Here is a 23,705-nt window from a genome sequence, read left to right on the forward strand (position 1 = left end):
CAAGGATATTTAACTTGATTTTGGCTAAAAGATAAGAAAAAATGTGAGAAAGGGCCAGAGGCGGAGGGGCCTTGGTGTTGAATTTGGTTGAAAATGAAGGTACAATAAAACTGGAACTGATTCTTCAGAAGCTAGTTTAACAACCACCATAATGCTAATTCGTGCCTCAGCTCCGGTTCTTTGTAACAGAATCTCAAGGAATCTTGCGAGTGTTAGTGTCAGTGTTAACACCAACACTAGAAAAAATCTTGCAACTACAACTACGGGCTTGTTAGCAGCTGCAATTGTGATAGCCTCAGGTGCAGGTGCCATTGAAGAAGGGGATACACTGTCTAACATACCCCAAGAACTATCCGGCGAGTGTGCGGCGGCAAAGGATTGCACCAAGCCTAGAATCCAACGACCCAAATCTAGGAAAGCCGAGTCCTGCACTATCAAATGTGTCACCACTTGCATCCGGGGAGGTGAAGGTTCTCCTGGTGAAGGCCCTTTTAATGTCAGAAGGTAAGTCTATTTCATTTATAACAATTTTCTTGGTTTACCACTTCCTACATAACTAATGTAGCATATGGAATTCCCAAATCAATTATTGTCCACTGGTTGTCATCAAAATATAAACCAGATTTGAGATTTCCTGAATTGTTCTGTTGGGACAGTCACAGAGGAAAGACCACCAGTGACCTCTGATGGTTTTTACATTGAACAATACCCATGCTTTCATTTTTAATATTATATCTTTTGCATCTTAGATGTGAAATGAGTCTGGCTTTGCTAAACATGGAGAAAAGAATAAACAGAATTACAGGCTGAAAATCATTTGAATTTGTTATTAACATCTTATTTCAAAGATAAAAATTGATATTCTTTCTGCGATTTTTGCAGACCTTTGGTTGTTTTCAAGGAAGGGTTTCGAAGCCGTCGATATTGGTAAACATTTTCTTCAGATAGCACAAATTTTTAGTTAATCATACATTAGCTAAATTTTAGGTTTGTTTATAGCTTTTAACCTAATAATTTAAGGTTTTAATTGATTTTATTAAACAGAAAAAAGCTTTAGGATTAGAAATCAAAAGAAAAGTATACCAGTTCCTTCTTAATGTACACTAATATTTGCTCTTACTGTGTTAAGTACTGTGATCACTCAATTAGCCCTCTGGGATGTTAATTGTTATTGTTATCCTCATCAACCATTTGATGTTTCTGCAAATGTTTTAACTTTGATCCAGCTTCAGTTAAGCTATATCACTTAAGGAGGAATTACTAAACTATTTCAGCTTAAGAAGTAGTTCTTCCTGGATAGGGAAGACATGAATTTATACATGTCTTATCAATTGCATATGTTGTTGTGCAGTTTGGTGGAATGTTCAGAAATATGTAATCTGATTGGAGATGGAGATGATGGTCCTTGAATTGTATATAAATTCTTCATTGACAATACAGTAAAATTTATTGCTTTAAGCTTTCTTCTCTGAAAGTGGATTGTAACTCGTAGAAGAGCTTTATGCATATATGTATATGAATATATACACTTTTTGTAATGCTTTTCTCTCTATTGAAGAAAGTTCAATTTCTTATATAGATTGTGTACTTTTCTCTACAAACCAAGAGGATGAAACAACTGCCAATAAACATGGCGCTTCTTCCCGAAATTTTTATGCATTATGTTATTTTAGAGATCAAACTAACCAGATTATTAACAAGTTACACCAACTGGAAAACTGCTTAATGAGACGCTGAAGTCACCAGTCCCAACCCCAAGGAAATATATGAAAAAGGTAACTATTGACTGAGGTTCTTGTCTACATATATGAACTTCTAAAGCCGTGATTGCTGTAGAGCCTTGCTGCTAGGTTGATGATCATGGCCATCTTGCTTTTGCCCATTAGTGTCCTCTCTTCTCTCTTCTCCTTCACTGTCTCCCTTTCCATTTGCCTCCTCCTCTGCATCATCTACCATCTGCTCAAATAATTATTATTGAATATGTTTGAGAATCAATACTATCATTACTTTAATCAAAAATCAAAAATTATTTTGATAAACATACTATTAGACAGTGCCCACGACAGCATAACTAACAGAAGGAAGTTAAAACAATGTATTCAAGGATATACATGTATTGACTGCTATCCATTCAACCCCTCGTTTCAAACCATTTAGTGCACGAAGAAAACTGTTGATTTCCTGGATTCAAGTCAATTGTATGACTGTTTACTGGGTTAAGAATGAAATGACCTGAAGCTAACGATGAGCAGCAACTAACAAGGTGAATGTGGAATTAATGCAGCAAAAGGGCTGAAATATTTCAATATGCATGTATTATATCCATAATCCATGAACATCAATCAACTTTGTGTAATTGTAATCTTACATTTCTGGCATGATGTAATATGGTGCTTGTAACATCAATGAATAGATTATTGAAATCAGCTTGATATACTAAATGTTAAGAAAGAGATGAACCTTTCTAGTGATGTTTGGAGAGAGTGAAGGGAGCAAGTCAACAAGATGAGTCTTGATGCGAAGCAAGGCGTCCTTGGTGAGGCCATGAGCAGCAACACCCACATCTCTCACCACACTCTCCAAGAAGTGGCGGGCATTCTCCAAAGCATCAGCTGGAACAGCAGCTGCTCTCAGCTTATCCAACACTCTTTCCTTAATCGTTGCAAAATTCCTCCTAATATTATCGGCTGCCACTCCCATCACCATTTTCTGCTCTTCTCCTTGTTGGTCTTCTAGCTTTGTTGAGCTTTTGTTGATTTCAACTGCATGGTGAGGAGAGTATAGCTCTCCTTGTCCCACCCCCACTCGGGCAATATCATCTTTGGTGCTAGTAGTGGTACTCATTTCATCTTTAATACCCATATTTCTAAAATATTCTGTCTAATTCTGGTTGAAAGGGACAGTGTGGGATAACCAGAGGCTGAGCACCACTTAATTATATAGGATTTGTTTGTATCCAAAGAAGAGAAATTGTGAATTGGGAAATAGGATATGTTTAGTCTGGCAATAGACACGTGTTTGATATATCTTTGCTGTTTCGACGCATGTAGATTAGATGTGTTGTATCCTTGCTCAACTCAGGCAACATTAATAAAAACCAGTCAATATTGGGTCTACTTACGTGTACTTCATAATCTCTGAACTTTAGAACTACCGACGGGTAAGATTCCGTTGGCTACCCTATTAGCAATCGAGGAGAGACTAAAACTCAGGACCTCTTGAGTGATACACCCAAGAGTCTCTATAAATCGCTCAACTATTTGGAGATAGTTAGAGAAGGCAAGTTTCTTTTACGTATAACGTTAACTATACTATCACTACCCCTAAGGTTTCATATATAAATGTTCCCACACCTTCCCTGAAATTTCAGTTTTAATCACTCACACTTCAAAGGTATGAAAATTTAGCTTTTTCATACTTGATAAATTATCCGATACCTTTCTTTACTGGTCTTAATTGATGGGTTTCTTTTGTTCGATCTATGTTGACCACTTATAAGATCAATTAATATCATACTCATCCACTTTGTTTTAAAAGTATTAAAAGTACCCTTATTGTCAATGATTTGTTATGGCTCCATCCAATTTTTAAATTAAAAGTCTATTTTACCATTTTGTCACTTACTAACACAACAAATTTCTTAAATCCTTAACTCGATAAATATCTAAATCCACGAAATTGACTTTGATTTTATAATTAAATAATTATATTTTCCTAGGGAAGGTTACACATTCATATAACACATTTAAACAAACATTTGGTGAAAAACAATATATTAAAAAATGAATTATGGTAAAATTAAGTATTTCAATTTCCCTTAAAAGATAATTATAATAAGTCATAAATAAATGGAAAATTATGCGGAAACTATTTTAACATTTTAATGTTTTTATAAAAACAATAAAGTAAGAGGAATAAAAATTTATTTTTGAAGTTGGTAAGTGATGGGAAGAGATAAAATAGACTTTTAATTTTAAAATTGCATGGAATCCTAACATATCTTTAACCGGTATGAGTGTTTTAATACTTTTGAAATACAATGGATGGATTTGATATTAATCAATCTCATAAGACTAAAATGAAATAAACCATACAGAAGAAATTTAACAATCAAGACCAATAAGTAAAGGTGTTGGATAATTCGCCAAATGTGGAAGGAGGTCAGGGTTAATTTTTCATACCTTTGAGGTGTGAGTGACTAAAACTAAAATCTTAGGGGAGGTGCTAATTTTCAAAAATTTGGGGAAATAGTTCTTCACACCAAACCTCAAGAGTGACTATAATAAATCCTATGTATAACGATGATCTATCCTTGGATTAGATATTAATTTGGGTGTTAATAAAATTTGATGAATATGTTTGGGTAAATGTGAAATTATGATGAAATAACGTGGTCAAAAAAAGTGTAGTAAAAAGAAAGGGCAGAAATGAGAAAGAAAATATATGAAGACGAGGGTTTAAGCCCCAAGGACTAGACAGAATACGCAGGCAGAGGCAAAACAGAAAGCAAGAGAAGAGAATCAAAGAAGGAAAGAAAAGATGAACAAGAAGGAGATATTCAAACTGGCAAAAGGGTTCAGGGGAAGAGCCAAAAACTGCATAAGAATAGCCAGAGAAAGAGTTGAGAAGGCCTTGCAATATTCCTACAGAGACAGACGCACCAAGAAGCGAGACATGCGCTCCCTTTGGATTCAACGCATCAATGCTGGCACTCGTCAACACGGCGTCAGTCTTCTATTTCTTTCCTATTCTATTTTACATTATTCTGCTTATTGAATTTTTTATTTGAGCTCATTCGACACTACCCATGATCACACACTTCAAGAAGAACTAAAAATTATCTTAGGATTCACTAACTTATGTGTTTAGCTCAGAGCGACTCCCAGCTTGTTTCTCTTTATCTACTTCCTTTACCCCGTCTAGTTAGAGTCAACTTGATAAATTTTGTTTTAAGTAACATGGCATTACTATTACTACTGATTAGTAATTTTTAATATTAAGGAAAGGGTAAAAGGGTTCATTTGTGGCATCTACTGATGATTTTTTGTTTGTGCTTTTTGTAAGATATTCATGTCTATTTTGATTGAGGTATTCAGTTAGTCCACTTCAGTCCTTTTAATTCTTCTACTGTGGTATTTCTCCTCGTTCCCAAAATTTGGAAGAATGGAAAGGAAATTCATGAACATATAATGCTTATGAAGGTGGTTGAAGATGTGACAATCGATGAAATAAATAAAGATGAAAGATTGTGGATTTAGAGGCCTCTGGCAATTTTTTCTATTAAATCTTATCTTAACTGATGTTAGTGATCTCCCCTTTGGTGATTTCAAACCTTGATGATTTGGAAGGCTAAAATTCTTTCCAAAGAAGTCTTTCTGTGTATTTAGCTCAAGGTAAAATCAATGCTGGAAGGAATCCAAAGAAAATATTCTTTGATGAATCTTTCTCCCTCTTGGTCTGTAATGTGTTGAAGAAGTTTTGGGACCTCTAATCACCTTTTCTTTCACTGTTTGATGGTTCAAGTTTGTTCTTTGATGAATCTTTCTCCCTCTTGGTCTGTAATGTGTTGAAGAAGTTTTGGGACCTCTAATCACCTTTTCTTTCACTGTTTGATGGTTCAAGTTTGTTCTTTGATGAATCTTTCTCCCTCTTGGTCTGTAATGTGTTGAAGAAGTTTTGGGACCTCTAATCACCTTTTCTTTCACTGTTTGATGGTTCAAGTTTGTTCTTTGATGAATCTTTCTCCCTCTTGGTCTGTAATGTGTTGAAGAAGTTTTGGGACCTCTAATCACCTTTTCTTTCACTGTTTGATGGTTCAAGTTTGTTACAACAGCTTGTTCGGTTATCCAGTGAACCATTTCTTGTGACAATGTAGTAGCCTCTACAAGAGGCATGAAAGCCAAAGCAGGAGATGTGTTTTTTCAGTTCTTCTTTTGGTTGATTTGTCTAAAGAGAAACAATTAGATTTGTGGTGTGAAGCGATTTATAGGGCAGGGTTTACCTTTTTTCTTCACTTTGGGCGTCGATGCTGAATTTCAAGATAGTTCCTTTTTCTTTATTCATCTCAATTGGAAATAATTTTATATAGTTTGTGTTCTATTTTGTATAATAGAGGGATGATTACACACTGCAAACAAGTGTGGATTTGTTTCCCCTCTACAGGTTTTTTTTATTCTTTTGTGGATACCTGATCCACCATTATGTTTTCTTACCTTTTACTAATTTAATACAAAATTTATGATTTCTTATTGAAAAAAAAAAAAAAAAAAAAAAAACTAAATCTTATTCTACCTACTCAATGTAATAATTGCCAGTACGCAGAATATCTCATGTTTTGGTGATGATGGTGGGTTGGAAATGAGATTGATGAAGTAAAACTTCTAGCTTGTTGTCTTTGTTGTTATTAGTGGTGGTGGTGGTAGTTGGGGAGTGGTCAGGTTTTGGTGAAAGAACATGGAGAAGTGTATGTAGTGGAATTTGCTTTGTTTGGTAAAATAACCAATTCCGATTTAGATAAAAGCCATAAAATTGGCCTTTTCTGCTCATACAAAAAAGTCTTGAATTTAGAATTAATGAAAAAAAATACCAAAACGCCTTAGTGTCTGTTTCATTTGTATATTTGATATAATTGTTTGCTTTCAAAAGAAGGGATATTAAAACTCTTTAAGAAAAGATGTTTGGTTGGGAGATTGAAAGCTACTTGATGCAATACTTAAACCTAGTTTAAAAACTAAAAATAATTGAAAGTTTCTTTTCTTGTTTTTGTGAGATTGTATTAAAATTATGTATAAAAATGACTTGGTTTTATCCTAGTTTTTTAAAATAGTCTCTAGATCGTGAACCAAACTCTCTTAATGACTTTCAGACCAAAAAGAAAATGTATCTTAGTCTTTTTAGAACAAGTGCCGTAGGCACACCTGATGGGTCAAAGGTTTAACCTGAAAAGTAAACATATGGTAAGAATGCCATAGACATCATCCTAGACAGGCTGGATGCAAAAAGTGATTAATTCTCTTGGTGTCTATTTTAGTTGAGTTTAGCATCTGTCAGTGATTTTGCTGCAAAATTTAAGCTGGAATTGCTATGCAGTCTTGCTTAGTGTTTGATTCTGAAATTAATAGAATTTTGTGTTCTGTGATGTAAATAATTTGTTGTGGCATTAATCCTATATCAAGCCCCTTTTTTTCACTAAAGCTTTGTTCTTATAGCTGTCTCAATCTTTAAACATGATCTGGAAGTTACATCCTAGTCGAGAAACACTATTGTTAATATAATAGATAAATAAGGTCAGTGAATTTGGAAGATTTTAACTCTTATATCTTTCAAACATTTGTGTAAATCATCTTATAGAAATAGTTTACAATTCCCAGTGTACTGTTGTCTTAAAATTGACTGGTGTGAAGCCACTTAACTTGATACCTTATAGTAGACATTATGTAGCTCAATATATCATAAATATTTGATGAAACTAGTGTTTTGCTTGCAGGAGTGGATGACAGTTTTAAACTCAGATATTGAATTTATGATTATAAAAGGTGGAAAAGTCTAGTAAAGTTTTTACTTAGTTATGGAACACTTTTAAGTTATTCAATCATCTCTTCACTTGAAGAAAAAAGGAAAAATATTCTCCCTGGTTTGATTTCTATTCAATAAAACCACTCAAGACAAAAAATTACATATTTTGCAGAAAATAAAAAGAGAAAATGAAGAGACAATGTATTAAAACCTTGAATATTGAACATACTGACAAAATTTTATAATCATTAGTTGTCTTACTCGACCAGAACCTTAAAGGACCTTTAAGAAAACTAAACCTCAAATTGGATTGTTCATTGAAGTTTAGTGTTAACATTTTTCTGTTCTGGGTCTAGAAGTATTAAAGTCCAGAAGTTGTTTCAGCTGAGAATAGCATGCTGTCAGATAATCCTAAGTAAAAATGGAGGAATCTGACTGTTATTTTGTTGGGGAAAAATTATAAATCTAGGGAGCTCATAGTGCCTATTGTGTGTTATGTACCTTATATATCAACAGTGTATATTTGTTGTAACGGGGTGAAGGCTGAATAGGCAGAGCCTTGGAGAAAATACAGTCAAATCTTGGTAGCGCAAATACTGTCTAGTTACTTTAGGAGTTTACTGTTACTCCGCCTCTAATGTTAGTAGAAATGCTGATTATGGTATTCCCCATCTCATTACCTTTATCCACTCTGATGTAGGCAGACACATTTAGGCTTTCTTTTGTGATGTTACTTGAGGGCTACGAACTTACATAATTTCTCATTTTTCCTGTATCATGTTTGTTAACCAGGTTAACTATGGTAACTTTATGCATGGGCTGATGAAGGAGAACGTCCAACTGAACAGGAAAGTTCTGTCAGAACTGTCGATGCACGAACCTTATAGTTTCAAGGCCCTTGTAGACATCTCTCGTGATGCCTTCCCTGGCAACAAAAACATTGTGCTTCCTCCTAGAAAGGCGAACACTTCAATTGATGTGTAAAATTAGTTACTCGGATTACTCATGCTTAACATTGCCTTTTACTGCTTCTCTGAAACAGAACTCCCATTGTTGACATCATTGTGTATGAAAGTTTACTTAATGTGAGTGAACTTCGGGTACATGTTGGAGATGAATTTTATTAGGTTGTTGCAGGGATGTTGGAGTTAATGGAATATTCTTGCCAAAGTTTTGATAGTTGGTACTTAGTTACAAGTCTTTTTTTTTTTTTTTTTAAATTTTTGCGCTTCTCTGGTTAAGATAAGAAAGTATCTCAAATTGAACAGGTCAGGTGGTTGAATCAACCGTGTAAGATGCTCGCATTGCTACTAAAATATTATTTAATGCAAGTAAACTTATGTGGAGTTAAGCTCTAATTTCAAACATTATATCATTTCTCACCAAACTGTTGAAATTGAAGGCTAATCTAATGAATTCAATGGGATTCTCGTGCAGATCCCCAGTAATTGAATCTCTTTGTCAAAAGGTTGGATTGTTTTTGTTGGTATTCAGTTACAAAGTCTTTTTATTTCTTTATGAAGCAAAAAGAAAACCTAAGATTCCCGGAGAGCACAAAAGGATTATGTTCAGAATAAACCCTCTTGAAAATATAATGAACCCAGTGCGGGCCTATAAAAATCGACGGAGGGAAGCAGAATGGGCGTACAAACAAACTGCCGAAATGATCACATGTTTGTGTGTGATTGTGCCATACATTTGGTGGGTTTTAGAGAAAAATAATTGAGATGGCCGCCTCCACCAACCAACAAGATGTTTCACGTGGCTGTACAAGAACAATAGGCTTCACTTTGTCATATTAAGAAACACTGTAAAGTCGAAGTGAAGTATCATGGGAAACACAGCTAGGTTCTCTTTCGTTGCCTTGTTTGCTTCTGATAATAATAGACAATTTGAATTAGCAAATTGATGAAAGTTTGTCAATGTCGCATAACTTAATTACCATTACTTTAACATGTTAAATATACAATATATATATTTTATTTATTTATTTATGATCGGGGTTATCTGAATCAACTTAGACGTAAGTCAATTAATCCTTCAAGACCTTGAAACTATCGATTGGGTAAGAACTCCAATAGCTACCCTTATTAATATTCGAAAAAGAATTCGAACTCAAGATCTCTTAAATAAAACACCTAAGAGTCCCTATCGAACTACTCAATCTCTTTATAGCAAAGACTGATAAGCTTTGGTGTGGATTTCATTGCATTGTAGTTTCCTTTCTTTCCTTTTCTTACTTGTCCTTAATAAATATCGATTTTTACATGTATATATATCAAGGCCATGGCTAAGTTAAAATATCTTTTCAAATTTCAAGAAATTTCCAGCCCTGCCATTCGCCATATAGCTAAAGGAAATTTGACCTATTCATTTAATAATATAAACATACAGGGGCGGATCCAGCCCACTTTGGCCTACCCTCAAATTTTTTTTTTAAATACTAATATATAATTTTTGAATTTTGGCCTACCCTAAAAATATTTTCTGGATACTTAAAAGTTTATTTGAAATACACATTAAATATAAACCAAACCAGAACCTTGTAAACCACATTTCATGGGAAGTTGTTTCACCTAAATTTACCAGTGAATTTAGAACAATATTTTTATCCTTAAAAGAATGATTACTTAAAGACTGATATACCCTTAACATAGTAATTCCTTAAGTATAAAAATATTAATATGGGCTAAGTGTAAGAGGTCAAAATTGTCATTTCTGGTAAATTACTATTAAATTTTCTACATTTTGCCTATATAATCTATGCCCTTCCCCTCCTGCTTCTTCACAAACTCATCTTCGTTAAAAGAAGGGGCAAAAGAGAGAAAGAAACAAACGATGGTTGCAGGAGGAGATTTCACGGTGACTGTAAGCAAGAAGGAGGTGGTGGCAGCAGTGCTACCATTGCAAGATCATTGGCTTCCATTCTCCAACCTCGACTTGCTGCTGCCACCGATTGACGTTAGTGTGTTCTTTTGCTACCATAACCCGTCACTTCAAAGCATGACTTTTGCCTCCATGGTTGCTATTCTAAAGAGGGCCCTGGCTCAAACGCTAGTGTCATACTACGCCCTCGCCGGTGAGGTCGTACCCAACCCTGTTGGTGAGCCTGAGCTCCTTTGCAACAACCGTGGAGTGGACTTTGTTGAAGCATTTGCGAACGTCGAGTTGAGTGAACTCAACTTGTATAACCCTGACGAAAGTATTGAAGGCAAGCTCGTGCCTAACAAGAAGAATGGAGTGCTCTCTATTCAGGTCACTTATCGTTCATCCCTCAAAGTTTTTTTGCTTCTTAATTTGGATTAATGCATCAAACAACTACATGAACATGGTTTTGATATCATACCGTATGAGATTTAGTAATTTGTTTTCTTAAAATATATGTACATGATAATATATGTGACCTAATTTTTACAAGAAATATAACAAAACCACCCATGCAGGAGAACATGACATGCGTACATTAATTTAATGTTTTTTTTTTTAATTTCCATCACCTCCTGCGAGATATCGATTGGAAACAAGATATCGAATGAATGTATTCCAAGAACCTTTTTGATATTATATTTTAATCTAAAATCATTTTGACACGTAATTTAGGGAGCTAAGGGAATCTGGGGGACATCAGTAAGTGTTATTGTCTTAGGTAAATCAAAAGTGAGGCAGTTGATGGCAGTTAAATTTTTCTACATAGGCTTCAAAGATTAGAATTCCCTTAATGATCAGTGTATGTATGTAATCAAATATAATATTATATGAATTTGATTTACAGGCAACTGAACTCAATTGCGGCGGTCTTGTGGTGCGTGCACCTTCGACCACCGAATAGCAGACGCATACTCCATCAATATATTTCTTGTTTCATGGGCTGAATTAGCTCAGTCCAGACCAATTTCTTTGCTACCATCTTTTCGTCGATCTCTGCTAAATCCTAGACGGCCTGGATGCGTTGACCCTGCTTTAGGTGACATGTACGTGCCATTCTCACCACCTCCAACTCCTAAAGAAGCTGTTGAAGCTACTCATGATCATCTCATAAGTCGCATATATTATGTTACAAAAGACCAACTCAATGAGCTTCAATCACTCGCTAGCCCCAAAGGATGCAGGAGGACAAAACTCGAGTCTTTCAGTGCATTTTTATGGAAAATGGTAGCGCAGTGTGGCGCTACAGACAATGATAAGACATCAAAAATGGGGATTGTTGTTGATGGAAGAATTAGGTTAAGCCAAGGAGATAGTTACAAATCAAGACTAATGGGTGCATACTTTGGAAATGTATTATCAATCCCTTTTGGCGGACAAAAAATCATTCAACTTATGGAAAAACCTTTATCTTGCGTGGCAAATCAAGTTCATGCTTTTTTGGAAAAAGCAGTGACACAAGATAATTTCCTGGGACTGATTGATTGGGTTGAGGCACATAGACCCCAACCAGCTGTGGCTAAGATATACATAAACGGAAGTGCCAATGGACCGGCTTTTGTGGTGTCATCAGGGCAGAGATTTCCAGTTTCAAAAGTGGATTTCGGTTGGGGCAAACCAGCATTCGGGTCATATCATTTCCCATGGGGTGGTGATGCGGGGTATGTGATGCCGATGCCGAGTCAATTAGGGAACGGTGACTGGGTGGTGTATTTACACCTATTGAAGAAGCAAATAGAGATGATTGAGAAGGAAGCATCTGATGTGTTTAGGCCTCTGACTTCTGATTATCTTGAAATGAGTTTAATGACGAGTCGACAGTAGGTACAGTAAAATCACATGAATTAACGGGGTCTGGCTCTTAGTATCGGACAATTATGATTGTCAATTTGTGTTATTGTCACCTACTGTGTAATATCGTGCATATGTATCTAGGATAAGTTGGATTGGCTCCACCAATAATTTTATTATTAAATAAACAAGTACTATTTATAATTATTTGATGAAACTGATGGTTTTAGAGCAGGAGAACTCTGAGGAAAACACTACTGTTATGTTGGCGCACACACTCAAAACATTGCATGCGGGAATTGTAATGTTACATTGAACAAAATACAGAATAAAATACATGGTTTGCACTGCTATTACACCCTACTCTGCAGCAGGCTTACAATCAAAATTAAACAGCCATACTTTACTAACTACTACAAACATATCACATTACATTAACACCTAATCAACATCAGATTTTTAACTGAATTCACCTGAGGTGTACATTATAATAATTAAGAAATGCTGATGCATTACAGTAGAAACTAGCAACAACAGAACTCCAGTTTTGCCACCAGAATATGCAGCTCCAGTATTACAAAAATGTGACCAACTTCATGAGTTTCCAGCATAATATCATCTTGATCAACACTCCTCCTTGATATTCATGCTAGAAACTCCAAGTTTGAGTCTGAATTCTACAAACTTGGACTTATTCAATTCCTTGGTCATGATATCAGCAACTTGGTTCTCTCTCAAACAATGAACCAAGCTGATTTCTTTGTTTTGCTCTGCCTCTCTCACAACATGGTATTTAATTTTGATGTGTTTATTTCGACCATGGAGAATATGATTCTTAGCAATTGCAACAGCTAACATGTTATCACAATAAATGGTGGTAGACTCATCTTGATTCAGCCTCAAGTCTCCCAGAATTTTTCTCAACTAGACTGCCTGGTTTGTAGCAACTGTGGCAGAAATGTATTCTGCCTCAGCAGTAGATTGAGCTATTGTGTCTTGATTTTTGGAAAGCTAACTGAAGGCATCATGGTTAACAAAGAAAATATATCCAGAAGTGTTTCTCATATCATCAACTGACCCTGCCCAGTCACTGTCTAAATACCCAATTAGGCTAAATTTTTCAGCTCTTCTGAACCAAATTCCTAACTCAGTGGTCCCCTTAATGTACCGTAGCACCCACTTTGCAGCCTTGTAATGCATCTCACTTGGCTTGCTCATGAATCTGGACACGATGCTGGTGGTGTACATCAAATCAGGCCTGGTTGCTATCAAGTACAACAAGCATCCTATCAAGCTTCTATAGACTCCTTCATCCACCCTCTTGGCACCATCTTCCTTGCTCAGCTTTTGGTTAGGAATCAGTGGAATATCAACTGATTTACAATTGTCCATATTGAACTTCATTAGCACTTCATTTGCATACTTCTTTTGACACACAAATATACCTTTTAAGCTTTGGTATATTTCCATGCCAAGAAAGTAGCTCATTTCACCCAAATCAGTCATATCAAATTCCATCTCCATTGCTCTTTTGAACTCTTCCAGCTGATCATCTTATAGAAATAGTTTACAATTCCCAGTGTACTGTTGTCTTAAAATTGACTGGTGTGAAGCCACTTAACTTGATACCTTATAGTAGACATTATGTAGCTCAATATATCATAAATATTTGATGAAACTAGTGTTTTGCTTGCAGGAGTGGATGACAGTTTTAAACTCAGATATTGAATTTATGATTATAAAAGGTGGAAAAGTCTAGTAAAGTTTTTACTTAGTTATGGAACACTTTTAAGTTATTCAATCATCTCTTCACTTGAAGAAAAAAGGAAAAATATTCTCCCTGGTTTGATTTCTATTCAATAAAACCACTCAAGACAAAAAATTACATATTTTGCAGAAAATAAAAAGAGAAAATGAAGAGACAATGTATTAAAACCTTGAATATTGAACATACTGACAAAATTTTATAATCATTAGTTGTCTTACTCGACCAGAACCTTAAAGGACCTTTAAGAAAACTAAACCTCAAATTGGATTGTTCATTGAAGTTTAGTGTTAACATTTTTCTGTTCTGGGTCTAGAAGTATTAAAGTCCAGAAGTTGTTTCAGCTGAGAATAGCATGCTGTCAGATAATCCTAAGTAAAAATGGAGGAATCTGACTGTTATTTTGTTGGGGAAAAATTATAAATCTAGGGAGCTCATAGTGCCTATTGTGTGTTATGTACCTTATATATCAACAGTGTATATTTGTTGTAACGGGGTGAAGGCTGAATAGGCAGAGCCTTGGAGAAAATACAGTCAAATCTTGGTAGCGCAAATATTGTCTAGTTACTTTAGGAGTTTACTGTTACTCCGCCTCTAATGTTAGTAGAAATGCTGATTATGGTATTCCCCATCTCATTACCTTTATCCACTCTGATGTAGGCAGACACATTTAGGCTTTCTTTTGTGATGTTACTTGAGGGCTACGAACTTACATAATTTCTCATTTTTCCTGTATCATGTTTGTTAACCAGGTTAACTATGGTAACTTTATGCATGGGCTGATGAAGGAGAACGTCCAACTGAACAGGAAAGTTCTGTCAGAACTGTCGATGCACGAACCTTATAGTTTCAAGGCCCTTGTAGACATCTCTCGTGATGCCTTCCCTGGCAACAAAAACATTGTGCTTCCTCCTAGAAAGGCGAACACTTCAATTGATGTGTAAAATTAGTTACTCGGATTACTCATGCTTAACATTGCCTTTTACTGCTTCTCTGAAACAGAACTCCCATTGTTGACATCATTGTGTATGAAAGTTTACTTAATGTGAGTGAACTTCGGGTACATGTTGGAGATGAATTTTATTAGGTTGTTGCAGGGATGTTGGAGTTAATGGAATATTCTTGCCAAAGTTTTGATAGTTGGTACTTAGTTGCAAGTGTTTTTTTTTTTTTCTTTTTTTTAAATTTTTGTGCTTCTCTGGTTAAGATAAGAAAGTATCTCAAATTGAACAGGTCAAGTGGTTGAATCAACCGTGTAAGATGCTCGCATTGCTACTAAAATATTATTTAATGCAATTAAACTTATGTGGAGTTAAGCTCTAATTTCAAACATTATCATTTCTCACCAAACTGTTGAAATTGAAGGCTAATCTAAAGAATTCAATCGGATTCCCGTGCAGATCCCCAGTAATTGAATCTCTTTGTCAAACGGTTGGATTGTTTTTGTTGGTACTCAGTTGCAAAATCTTTTATTTCTTTCTGGTTAAAATATAAAGCAAAAAGAAAACCTAAGATTCCCGGAGAGCACAAAAGGTTTATGTTAAGAATAAACCCTCTTGAAAATATGATGAACCAAGTGCAGACCTATAAATATCGACGGAGGGAAGCAGGAACGGGGGTACAAACAAACTGCCGAAATGATCACATATTTGTGTGTGATTGTGCCATACATTTGGTGGGCTTTAGAGAAAAATAATTGAGATGGCCACCTCTACCAACCAAAAAGATGTTTCACACGGCTGTACAAATACGTAGTACAATAGGCTTCACTTTGTCATATTAAGAAACACTATAAAGTCGAGTATCAACGATATTTCACAGGAAATACAGATATGGATAATTTCCTTAACTACTTTCAGGGATTTTGGTAGTTTGTTTGGAATTCTTAGATATATTATTTAAGATATTCTGAACTCGAATTCATATTACTACTAATAAACTAATAAAGGATAGTTATTAAAAACTTACCTGACTGTAATGGGATGAATTTGGTCAACGCGGGACAATTGAATTATCATTACTTCAATATGTTAAAGATTCCTCCTTGCAGTGCAGAATGATTCTGACATTGAGACAAGGTTTTGTGTGGATGGCATTCCATATACACTCCTTTCTTTTCTTTTTCTTTTATCAATATCCTTAACAATATCTTGCACACATATCTAGGATAGGTTGGATTGGCTCCACCAATAATATTATATTAAATAAACAAGTGCTATTTATAATTATTTGATGAAACTAGTGTTTTGCTTGCAGAAGTGGGGGACAGTTTTAAACTCATATATTGAATTCTTGACTATCAAAGGTGGAAAAGTCTGCTAAAGTTGTTAGTTTTGACTGACTTATGGAACCGTTATACACAATCATCTCCTCACTTGAAGAAAAGAGAAAAATATTCCCCCTGGTTTGATTATTTTTCTGAAAATAAAAACTGAAAAGGAAAAAATAATAACTAAAAACCTTCAATATTGGAAATTTGAGAACATATTGAAAAAAAATTATAACTATATCGTCTTACTAGACCAGAATCTTAAAGAACCTTTAAGAAAACTAAACCACAATTTGGATTATTCTGTAGATTGAAGTTTAGTTTTAACATTTTTATGTTCTGGGTGTGAAAGCATTGTGTACAGAAGTTGTTTCAGCTGAGAGTTGCATGGGATATGTGCTATGTCGGATAATCCAAAGTAAAAAAGGAGGTATCTGATTGTTGTTTTGTTGGGGAAAGATCATAAATCTAGGGAGTTCATAGTGCCTGTTGCGTTATATGTTATGTGCTTTATATATTAACAACGTATATTTGTTGTAACGAGGTGAAAGCTGACTAGGTGGAGCCTTGGAGAAAATATAGTGAAATAGTGTTAGCGCAAATTCTGTTTAGTTACTATAGATAGGAGTTTAGTGTTACATGTTAAGGATGAATTTTGTAACATGATCATCTTTTGAAGATGAAGATTAAAGACTTTTATTAGGTTGTTGCAGGGATGTTGGGAGTTAATGGAATCTCCTCTCCAAAGTTTCGATAGTTGGTACTTAGTTGCAAGTCCTTCCCTTTTTTTTCTTCCAATTTTTGTGCTTCTCTGGTTAGAATGAAAGTTGCAAACCAATGAATAGGTCTCACTGGTTGAATCAACACGTACGACGCTCATTTCTGTTGGATGTTTACTTGCAAGTAAACTTAGTCAAGTCAAGGCTAATATCCAACATTGATAATTTCTCACCAACTGTTGAAATTGAAGGTTAATTTAAAGAATTCCTCAGGTTCTCGTGTAGATCCCAAGAGTTGAGTCTCTTTTGCCAAAGGTTCGATGGTTTATGTTGGTGCTTAGTTGCGAGTCCTATTATTTCTTTTTTATCGAATGATTCTTGCTTCTGGTTAAAGATGAGTAAAAAGATGTTGATCACGTGTATATAAGATTCCCTTAGAAAAAGATGTTGACCACGTGCAGGGCCTATATAATTGACACAGGATGCAACATGAAGCAAGGAATGACATATAAAAACCTGCCGGATTGATCATAGGTTTCTGTGTGATTGTGCCATACATTTGGTGGGTTTTAGAGAAAAATAATTGAGATTACTAACTGCCAGGCAATAACTAGTATGTTTCACATGGCATTACAAGTATGTACCTTTACAAGATGAAAGAGTAATATGTTTCAATTGTCAAAGTTAAGAAAGACCTGAAAGTGAAGTATCATGGGAAACACAGCTAGGGTCTCTGTCGTTCCCTTGTTTGCTTCTACATAATGGTAGACCAATTGAAATTAGCAATGATGAAGTTTTCAATGTCGGATAACTTATTTACTACATTACTTTAACATGTTAAATATATCCTTTTTCTTTTTTTAAAGATCAGGTGTCCGGACTAACTTAATTACCAGTTAGAGCTCTTTTGGTGTGAAACACAGCTACGGTCTCTTTAGTTGACTTGTTTGCTTCTTATAATAGTAGACAATTTGAATTAGCAAACTGATGAAGTTTGTCAACGTGGATAACTTAATTACCATTACTTAATTTTAAACATTCCCTTTTTTTTTTTTTTTTTTTTTTTTTTTTTTTTTATGAACGGGTTATCTGACCAACTTAAACGCAGGTCAACTATCCTCTGAGACCTGAAACTATTGTCAATAAAATTCTATAACTATTCTCATTAATGTTTGAAAGGATTCACTCAAGACCTTTTAAATAAAATACTTAAAGTTTCTATCGAACCACTCGAATCTCTTTCAACAAAGACTCGTAAGCTTTCGTGTGGATTTCATTGCAGTGTACATCCTTTTTCTTTTCTTTCTTACTTAATAGATATCTTACATATATATTCAGGCCAAGGGCTAAGTTAAATATCTTTTCAAATTTCAAGAAATTTCCAGCCCTGCATTTCGCGTATAGCTAAAGGAAATTTGACCTTTCATTAATAATATATAAACATACTTAAAGAAAAGTTATAGTAAACGGTAATTAAATATAACCAACACCAACCTTGTACCATTTCATGAGAAGTTTTTCACCTAATTTACTACGTGATTTAGAACAATATTTTTATCCTTAATAGAATGATTACTTAAAGACTGATTACCCTTAACATATTAATTCTTTAGATAAAATATTAATATGGGCTAGTGAGAGTCAAATTGTCATTTCTGTAAATTACTATAATTTTCTACATTTTGCCTATTAATCTAGCCTCTTCCCCCCTGCTTCTTCACAAACTCATCTTCGTTAAAAAGGCGAAAAGAGAGAAAACAAACGATGGTTGCGGAGGAGATTTCACGGTGACTGTAAGCAAGAAGGAGTGGTGGCAGCAGGCTACCATTGCAAGATCATTGGCTTCCATTCTCCAACCTGGACTTGCTGCTGCCACCGTTGACGTTATGTGTTTCTTTTGCTACCATAACCCGTCACTTCAAAGCATGACTTTCCCTCCATGGTTGCTTTCTAAAGAGGGCCCTGGCTCAAACGCTAGTGTCATACTACGCCCTCGCCGGTGAGGTCGTACCCAACCCGTTGGTGAGCCTGAGCTCCTTTGCAACAACCGTGGAGTGGACTTTGTTGAAGCTTTGCGAACGCCGAGTTAGTGAACTCAACTTGTATAACCCTGACGAAAGTATGAAGGCAGCTCTTGCCTAACAAGAAGAATGGAGTGCTCTCTATTCAGGTCACTTATCGTTCATCCCTCAAAGTTTTTTTGCTTCTTAATTTGGATTAATGCATCAAACACTAATGAACTGGTTTTGATATCATACATACCTTGAGATTTAGTAATTTTTCCTTAAAAATATATGTACTATATTATGTGACCTAATTTTTACAAGAAATAAACAAAACCACCCATGCAGGAGAACATGACATGCGTACATTAATTTAATGTTTTTTTTTTTTTAATTTCCATCACCTCCTGCGAGATATCGATTGGAAAAAGATTCGAATGAGTGTATTCCAAAACCTTTTTGATATTATATTTTAATCTAAAATAATTTTGACACGTAATTGGGACTAGGGAATCTGGGGGACATCAGTAAGTGTTATGTCTGTAAATCAAAAGTAAGGCAGTTGATGGCAGTTAAATTTTTCTACATAGGCTTCAAAATTAGAATTCCCTTACTGATGCAGTATATGTATGTAATCAAATATAATATTATATGAATTTGATTTACAGGCAACTGAACTCAATTGCGGCGGTCTTGTGGTGGCGTGCACCTTCGACCACCGAATAGCAGACGCATACTCCATAAATATGTTTCTTGTTTCATGGGCTGAATTAGCTCAGTCCAGACCAATTTCTTTGCTACCATCTTTTCGTCGATCTCTGCTAAATCCTAGACGGCCTGGATGCGTTGACCCTGCTTTAGATGACATGTACGTGCCATTCTCACCACCTCCACCTCCTAAAGAACCTGTTGAAGCTACTCATGATCATCTCATAAGTCGCATATATTATGTTACAAAAGACCAACTCAATGAGCTTCAATCACTCGCCAGCCCCAATGGATGCAGGAGGACAAAACTCGAGTCTTTCAGTGCATTTTTATGGAAAATGGTAGCGCAGTGTGGCGCTACAGACAATGATAAGACATCACAAATGGGGATTGTTGTTGATGGAAGAATTAGGTTAAGCCAAGGAGATAGTTACAAATCAAGACTAATGGGTGCATACTTTGGAAATGTATTATCAATCCCTTTTGGCGGACAAAAAATCATTCAACTTATGGAAAAACCTTTATCTTGCGTGGCAAATCAAGTTCATGCTTTTTTGGAAAAAGCAGTGACACAAGATCATTTCCTGGGACTGATTGATTGGGTTGAGGCACATAGACCCCAACCAGCTGTAGCTAAGATATACATAAACGGAAGTGCCAATGGACCGGCTTTTGTGGTGTCATCAGGGCAGAGATTTCCAGTTTCAAAAGTGGATTTCGGGTGGGGCAAACCAGCATTCGGGTCATATCATTTCCCATGGGGTGGTGATGCGGGGTATGTGATGCCGATGCCGAGTCCATTAGGGAACGGTGATTGGGTGGTGTATTTACACCTACTGAAGAAGCAAATAGAGATGATTGAGAAGGAAGCATCTGATGTGTTTAGGCCTCTGACTTCTGATTATCTTGAAATGAGTTTAATGGCGAGTCGACAGTAGGTACAGTAAAATCACATGAATTAATGGGGTCTGGCTCTTAGTATCGGACAATTATGATTGTCAATTTGTCATTTTGTGTTATTGTCACCTACTGTGTAATATCTTGCATATATATCTAGGATAAGTTGGATTGGCTCCACCAATAATTTTATTATTAAATAAAGTACAAGTACTATTTATAATTATTTGATGAAACTGATGGTTTTAGAGCTGGAGAATTCTAAGGAAAACACTACTGTTATGTTGGTGCACACACTTTAAATATTGCATGCGGGAATTGTAATGTTACATTGAACAAAATACAGAATAAAATACATGGTTTGCACTGCTATTACACCTACTCTGCAGCAGGCTTACAATCAAAATTAAACAGCCATACTTAATTTATTAACTAGTACAAACATATCACATTACATTAACGCCTAATCAACATCAGATTTTTAACTGAATTCACCTGAGGTGTATATTATAATAATTAAAGAAATGCTGATGCATTACAATAGAAACTAACAGCAACAGAACTCCAGTTTTTTCCACTAGAATATGCAGCTCCAATATTACAAAATGTGACCAACTTCATGAGTTTTCAACATAATATCATCTTGATCAACACTCCTCCTTGATATTCATGCTGGAAATTCCAAGTTTGTGTATGAATTCTACAAACTTGGACTTATTCAATTCCTTGGTCATGATATCAGCAACTTGGTTCTCTCCCAAACAATGAACTAAGCTGATTTCTTTATTTTGTTCTACTTCTCTCACAGCATGGTATTTGATTTTGATGTGTTTAGTTCGACCATGGAGAATAGGATTCTTAGCAATTGCAACAGCTAACGTGTTATCACAATAAATGGTGGTAGACTCATCTTGATTCAGCCTCAAGTCTCCCAGAATTTTTCTGAACTAGACTGTCTGGTTTGTAGCAGCTGTGGCAGAAATGTATTCTGCCTCAGCAGTAGATTGAGCTATTGTATCTTGATTTTTGGAAAGCCAACTGAAGGCACCATGGTTAACAAAGAAAACATATCCAGAAGTGCTTCTCATATCATCAGCTGACCCTGCCCAGTCACTGTCTGAATACCCAATTAGGCTAAATTTTTCAGCTCTTCTGGACCAGATTCCTAACACAGTGGTCCCCTTAATGTACCATAGCACCCTCTTTGCAGCCTTGTAATGCATCTCACTTGGCTTGCTCATGAATCTAGACACGAGGCTGGTGGTGTACATCAAATCAGGCTTGGTTGCTATCAAGTACAACAAGCATCCTATCAAGCTTCTATAGACTCCCTCATCCACCCTCTTGGCACCATCTTCCTTGCTCAGCTTTTGGCTAGGAATCAGTAGAATATCAACTGATTTACAATTGTCCATATTGAACTTCATTAGCACTTCATTTGCATACTTCTTTTGACACACAAATATACCTTTTAAGCTTTGGTATATTTCCATACCAAGAAAGTTGCTCATTTCACCCAAATCAGTCATATCAAATTCCATCTCCATTACTCTTTTGAACTCTTCCAGCTGATCTAGCTTGCTTCTAGTCACCAAGAGGTCATCAACTTAAAGAGAGACTATCATCACTTCTCCTATTTGCTCCCTTACATAAAAGGTGTGCTCATTTGGACTTCTAACATATCCTAGCTTGCACAAATAGTCATTAATTTTGCTATGCCAGGCTCTAGGGGCCTGTTTGAGACCATACAAGGCCTTCTTGAGCAGATAGACCTTTTCCTCCTTTCCCTTGACTTCATACCCCTCTGGTTGCTCAATGTAGATTTCCTCATCAAGCAATCCATTTAGGAATGCAGACTTTACATCAAGTTGGAAGATTTTCCAACTGAATTGAGCTGCCACTGCTTGGATAAGTCGAATGGTGTCATGTCTTGCCATAGGTGCAAAGGTTTCTGAAAAATCAATTCCAAATTGTTGTGCAAAGCCTTTAACAACAAGCCTTGCCTTGAGTTTGTTCACTGATCCATCAAGATTCAGTTTCCTTTTAAATATCCATTTAACTTGTATTACTTTCCTGTCAAGTGGCCTATCAACCAGCTCCTAAGTTTGATTTTTCTCAATCACATTCATCTCCTCCTGCATTGCAGCCTTTCAAGCTTCAGATTTTGTAGCTTCAACATAGCATGTAGGCTCCAATTCAGCCACATTACACTCTCATATATGTCATGCAGAGACCTAGTGCCCCAGACTGGCATTTCATCCACTTCTTTAGGATTCAATTTTGCATTCTGATTTTCTGGATCTGTGTCATGTTGGCTACTGGTCCTTCTCTCAACTTGCCTTTTTTCCCAATTCCATATAGCTCCTTCATTTGTGAAACTCAAAGAGAATGTAAAATTAGAAAGAAAATGAAGAATTTGAGAAGAAGAATGCTCTGTATTTCTTGATTAGCTAAACTGTTACAAACAAGCTCAACTCACTTTTATATAAAGAAGTGAGTAAACGAAAGAGAGGAAGAAGAAAGCAAAAGGGAAAGTAAAGAGAGAAACAACACCGTTTCTCCTTTTTACAGTTTTGTCCTTAATGAAAAAGTCAACCTTGGTCAACATGCTCCCTCAAACCAAACTACTTTGAATCTAACTTCCCATACTATTTGAATACATAACAACATTTCTTCACAATCTGAAAAAAAAAAAAAAAATCTGCTACATTTTAGCTTAAACAATCATCCTGCATTTTAACTACTGCTTTGTAGTTGCTACTGCAGAAAACTCATTCTGTAAAAAAAAATCTACTGAAACAACCCTGCTGCATTTTAACTGCTGCTCTGTAGTTGCTACTGCAGAAAACTCATTCTGTAAAAAAATATGCTGAAACAATCCTGCTGCATTTTAACTACTGCTCTGTAGTTGCTATTGCAAAAAACTCATTTTGTAAAAAAAAAAAAATCTGCTCTATTTAAACTAAAACAATCTTTCTCTGATTCCCAGAAACATAAGTTATGATCTGAACTAAACTCAAGATCCAGCATAACAGGCTGCAAATATGTAGATTACAGAATGTATCACATTGAACTGTACCCAATTGAGTTACAAACAAAAAACGAGCTGAGCT

At 35.6% G+C, this 23,705-nt stretch overlaps 6 protein-coding genes and 1 pseudogene across 6 annotated transcripts; 4 read left to right on the forward strand and 3 right to left on the reverse strand.

Annotated features, from left to right (window-relative positions):
* Positions 1 to 53: 53 nt before the first annotated feature.
* LOC116112753 lies at positions 54 to 1,492 on the forward strand. Its single transcript, XM_031398871.1, has 3 exons — positions 54 to 504; positions 883 to 927; positions 1,352 to 1,492. Exons 1-3 carry the CDS (start codon positions 152 to 154, stop codon positions 1,407 to 1,409), a joined length of 456 nt encoding a protein of 151 aa, XP_031254731.1. The 5' UTR covers positions 54 to 151; the 3' UTR covers positions 1,410 to 1,492.
* A 60-nt stretch (positions 1,493 to 1,552) lies between these two features.
* On the reverse strand, positions 1,553 to 2,882 carry LOC116112749. Its single transcript, XM_031398868.1, has 2 exons — positions 2,461 to 2,882; positions 1,553 to 1,956 (listed from the first exon to the last, which is right to left on the reverse strand). Exons 1-2 carry the CDS (start codon positions 2,860 to 2,862, stop codon positions 1,816 to 1,818), a joined length of 543 nt encoding a protein of 180 aa, XP_031254728.1. The 5' UTR covers positions 2,863 to 2,882; the 3' UTR covers positions 1,553 to 1,815.
* A 1,601-nt stretch (positions 2,883 to 4,483) lies between these two features.
* Positions 4,484 to 8,683, forward strand: LOC116112747 (50S ribosomal protein L20). The gene is made up of 2 exons (XM_031398866.1): positions 4,484 to 4,725; positions 8,308 to 8,683. The coding sequence occupies exons 1-2, from the start codon at positions 4,540 to 4,542 to the stop codon at positions 8,497 to 8,499; spliced, it is 378 nt and encodes a 125-aa protein (XP_031254726.1). The 5' UTR covers positions 4,484 to 4,539; the 3' UTR covers positions 8,500 to 8,683.
* Positions 8,684 to 10,353: 1,670 nt separating this feature from the next.
* Positions 10,354 to 12,264, forward strand: LOC116112704 (shikimate O-hydroxycinnamoyltransferase-like). The gene is given in 3 exon segments (XM_031398818.1): positions 10,354 to 10,770; positions 11,288 to 11,315; positions 11,318 to 12,264. Coding segments are annotated over 3 exon segments (1,392 nt in total).
* Positions 12,265 to 13,242: 978 nt separating this feature from the next.
* Positions 13,243 to 13,755, reverse strand: LOC116112705 (uncharacterized mitochondrial protein AtMg00810-like). The gene has a single exon (XM_031398819.1). The coding sequence runs from the start codon at positions 13,753 to 13,755 to the stop codon at positions 13,243 to 13,245; it is 513 nt and encodes a 170-aa protein (XP_031254679.1).
* Positions 13,756 to 14,605: 850 nt separating this feature from the next.
* On the forward strand, positions 14,606 to 20,633 carry LOC116112706 (annotated as a pseudogene).
* A 906-nt stretch (positions 20,634 to 21,539) lies between these two features.
* Positions 21,540 to 22,139, reverse strand: LOC116112707 (secreted RxLR effector protein 161-like). Its single transcript, XM_031398820.1, has one exon. It carries the CDS (start codon positions 22,137 to 22,139, stop codon positions 21,540 to 21,542), a length of 600 nt encoding a protein of 199 aa, XP_031254680.1.
* Between the last annotated feature and the right edge of the window lie 1,566 nt (positions 22,140 to 23,705).

This window comes from Pistacia vera, unplaced genomic scaffold (assembly GCF_008641045.1).
Source record: "Pistacia vera cultivar Batoury unplaced genomic scaffold, PisVer_v2 Contig666, whole genome shotgun sequence".
NCBI lineage: Eukaryota > Viridiplantae > Streptophyta > Magnoliopsida > Sapindales > Anacardiaceae > Pistacia > Pistacia vera.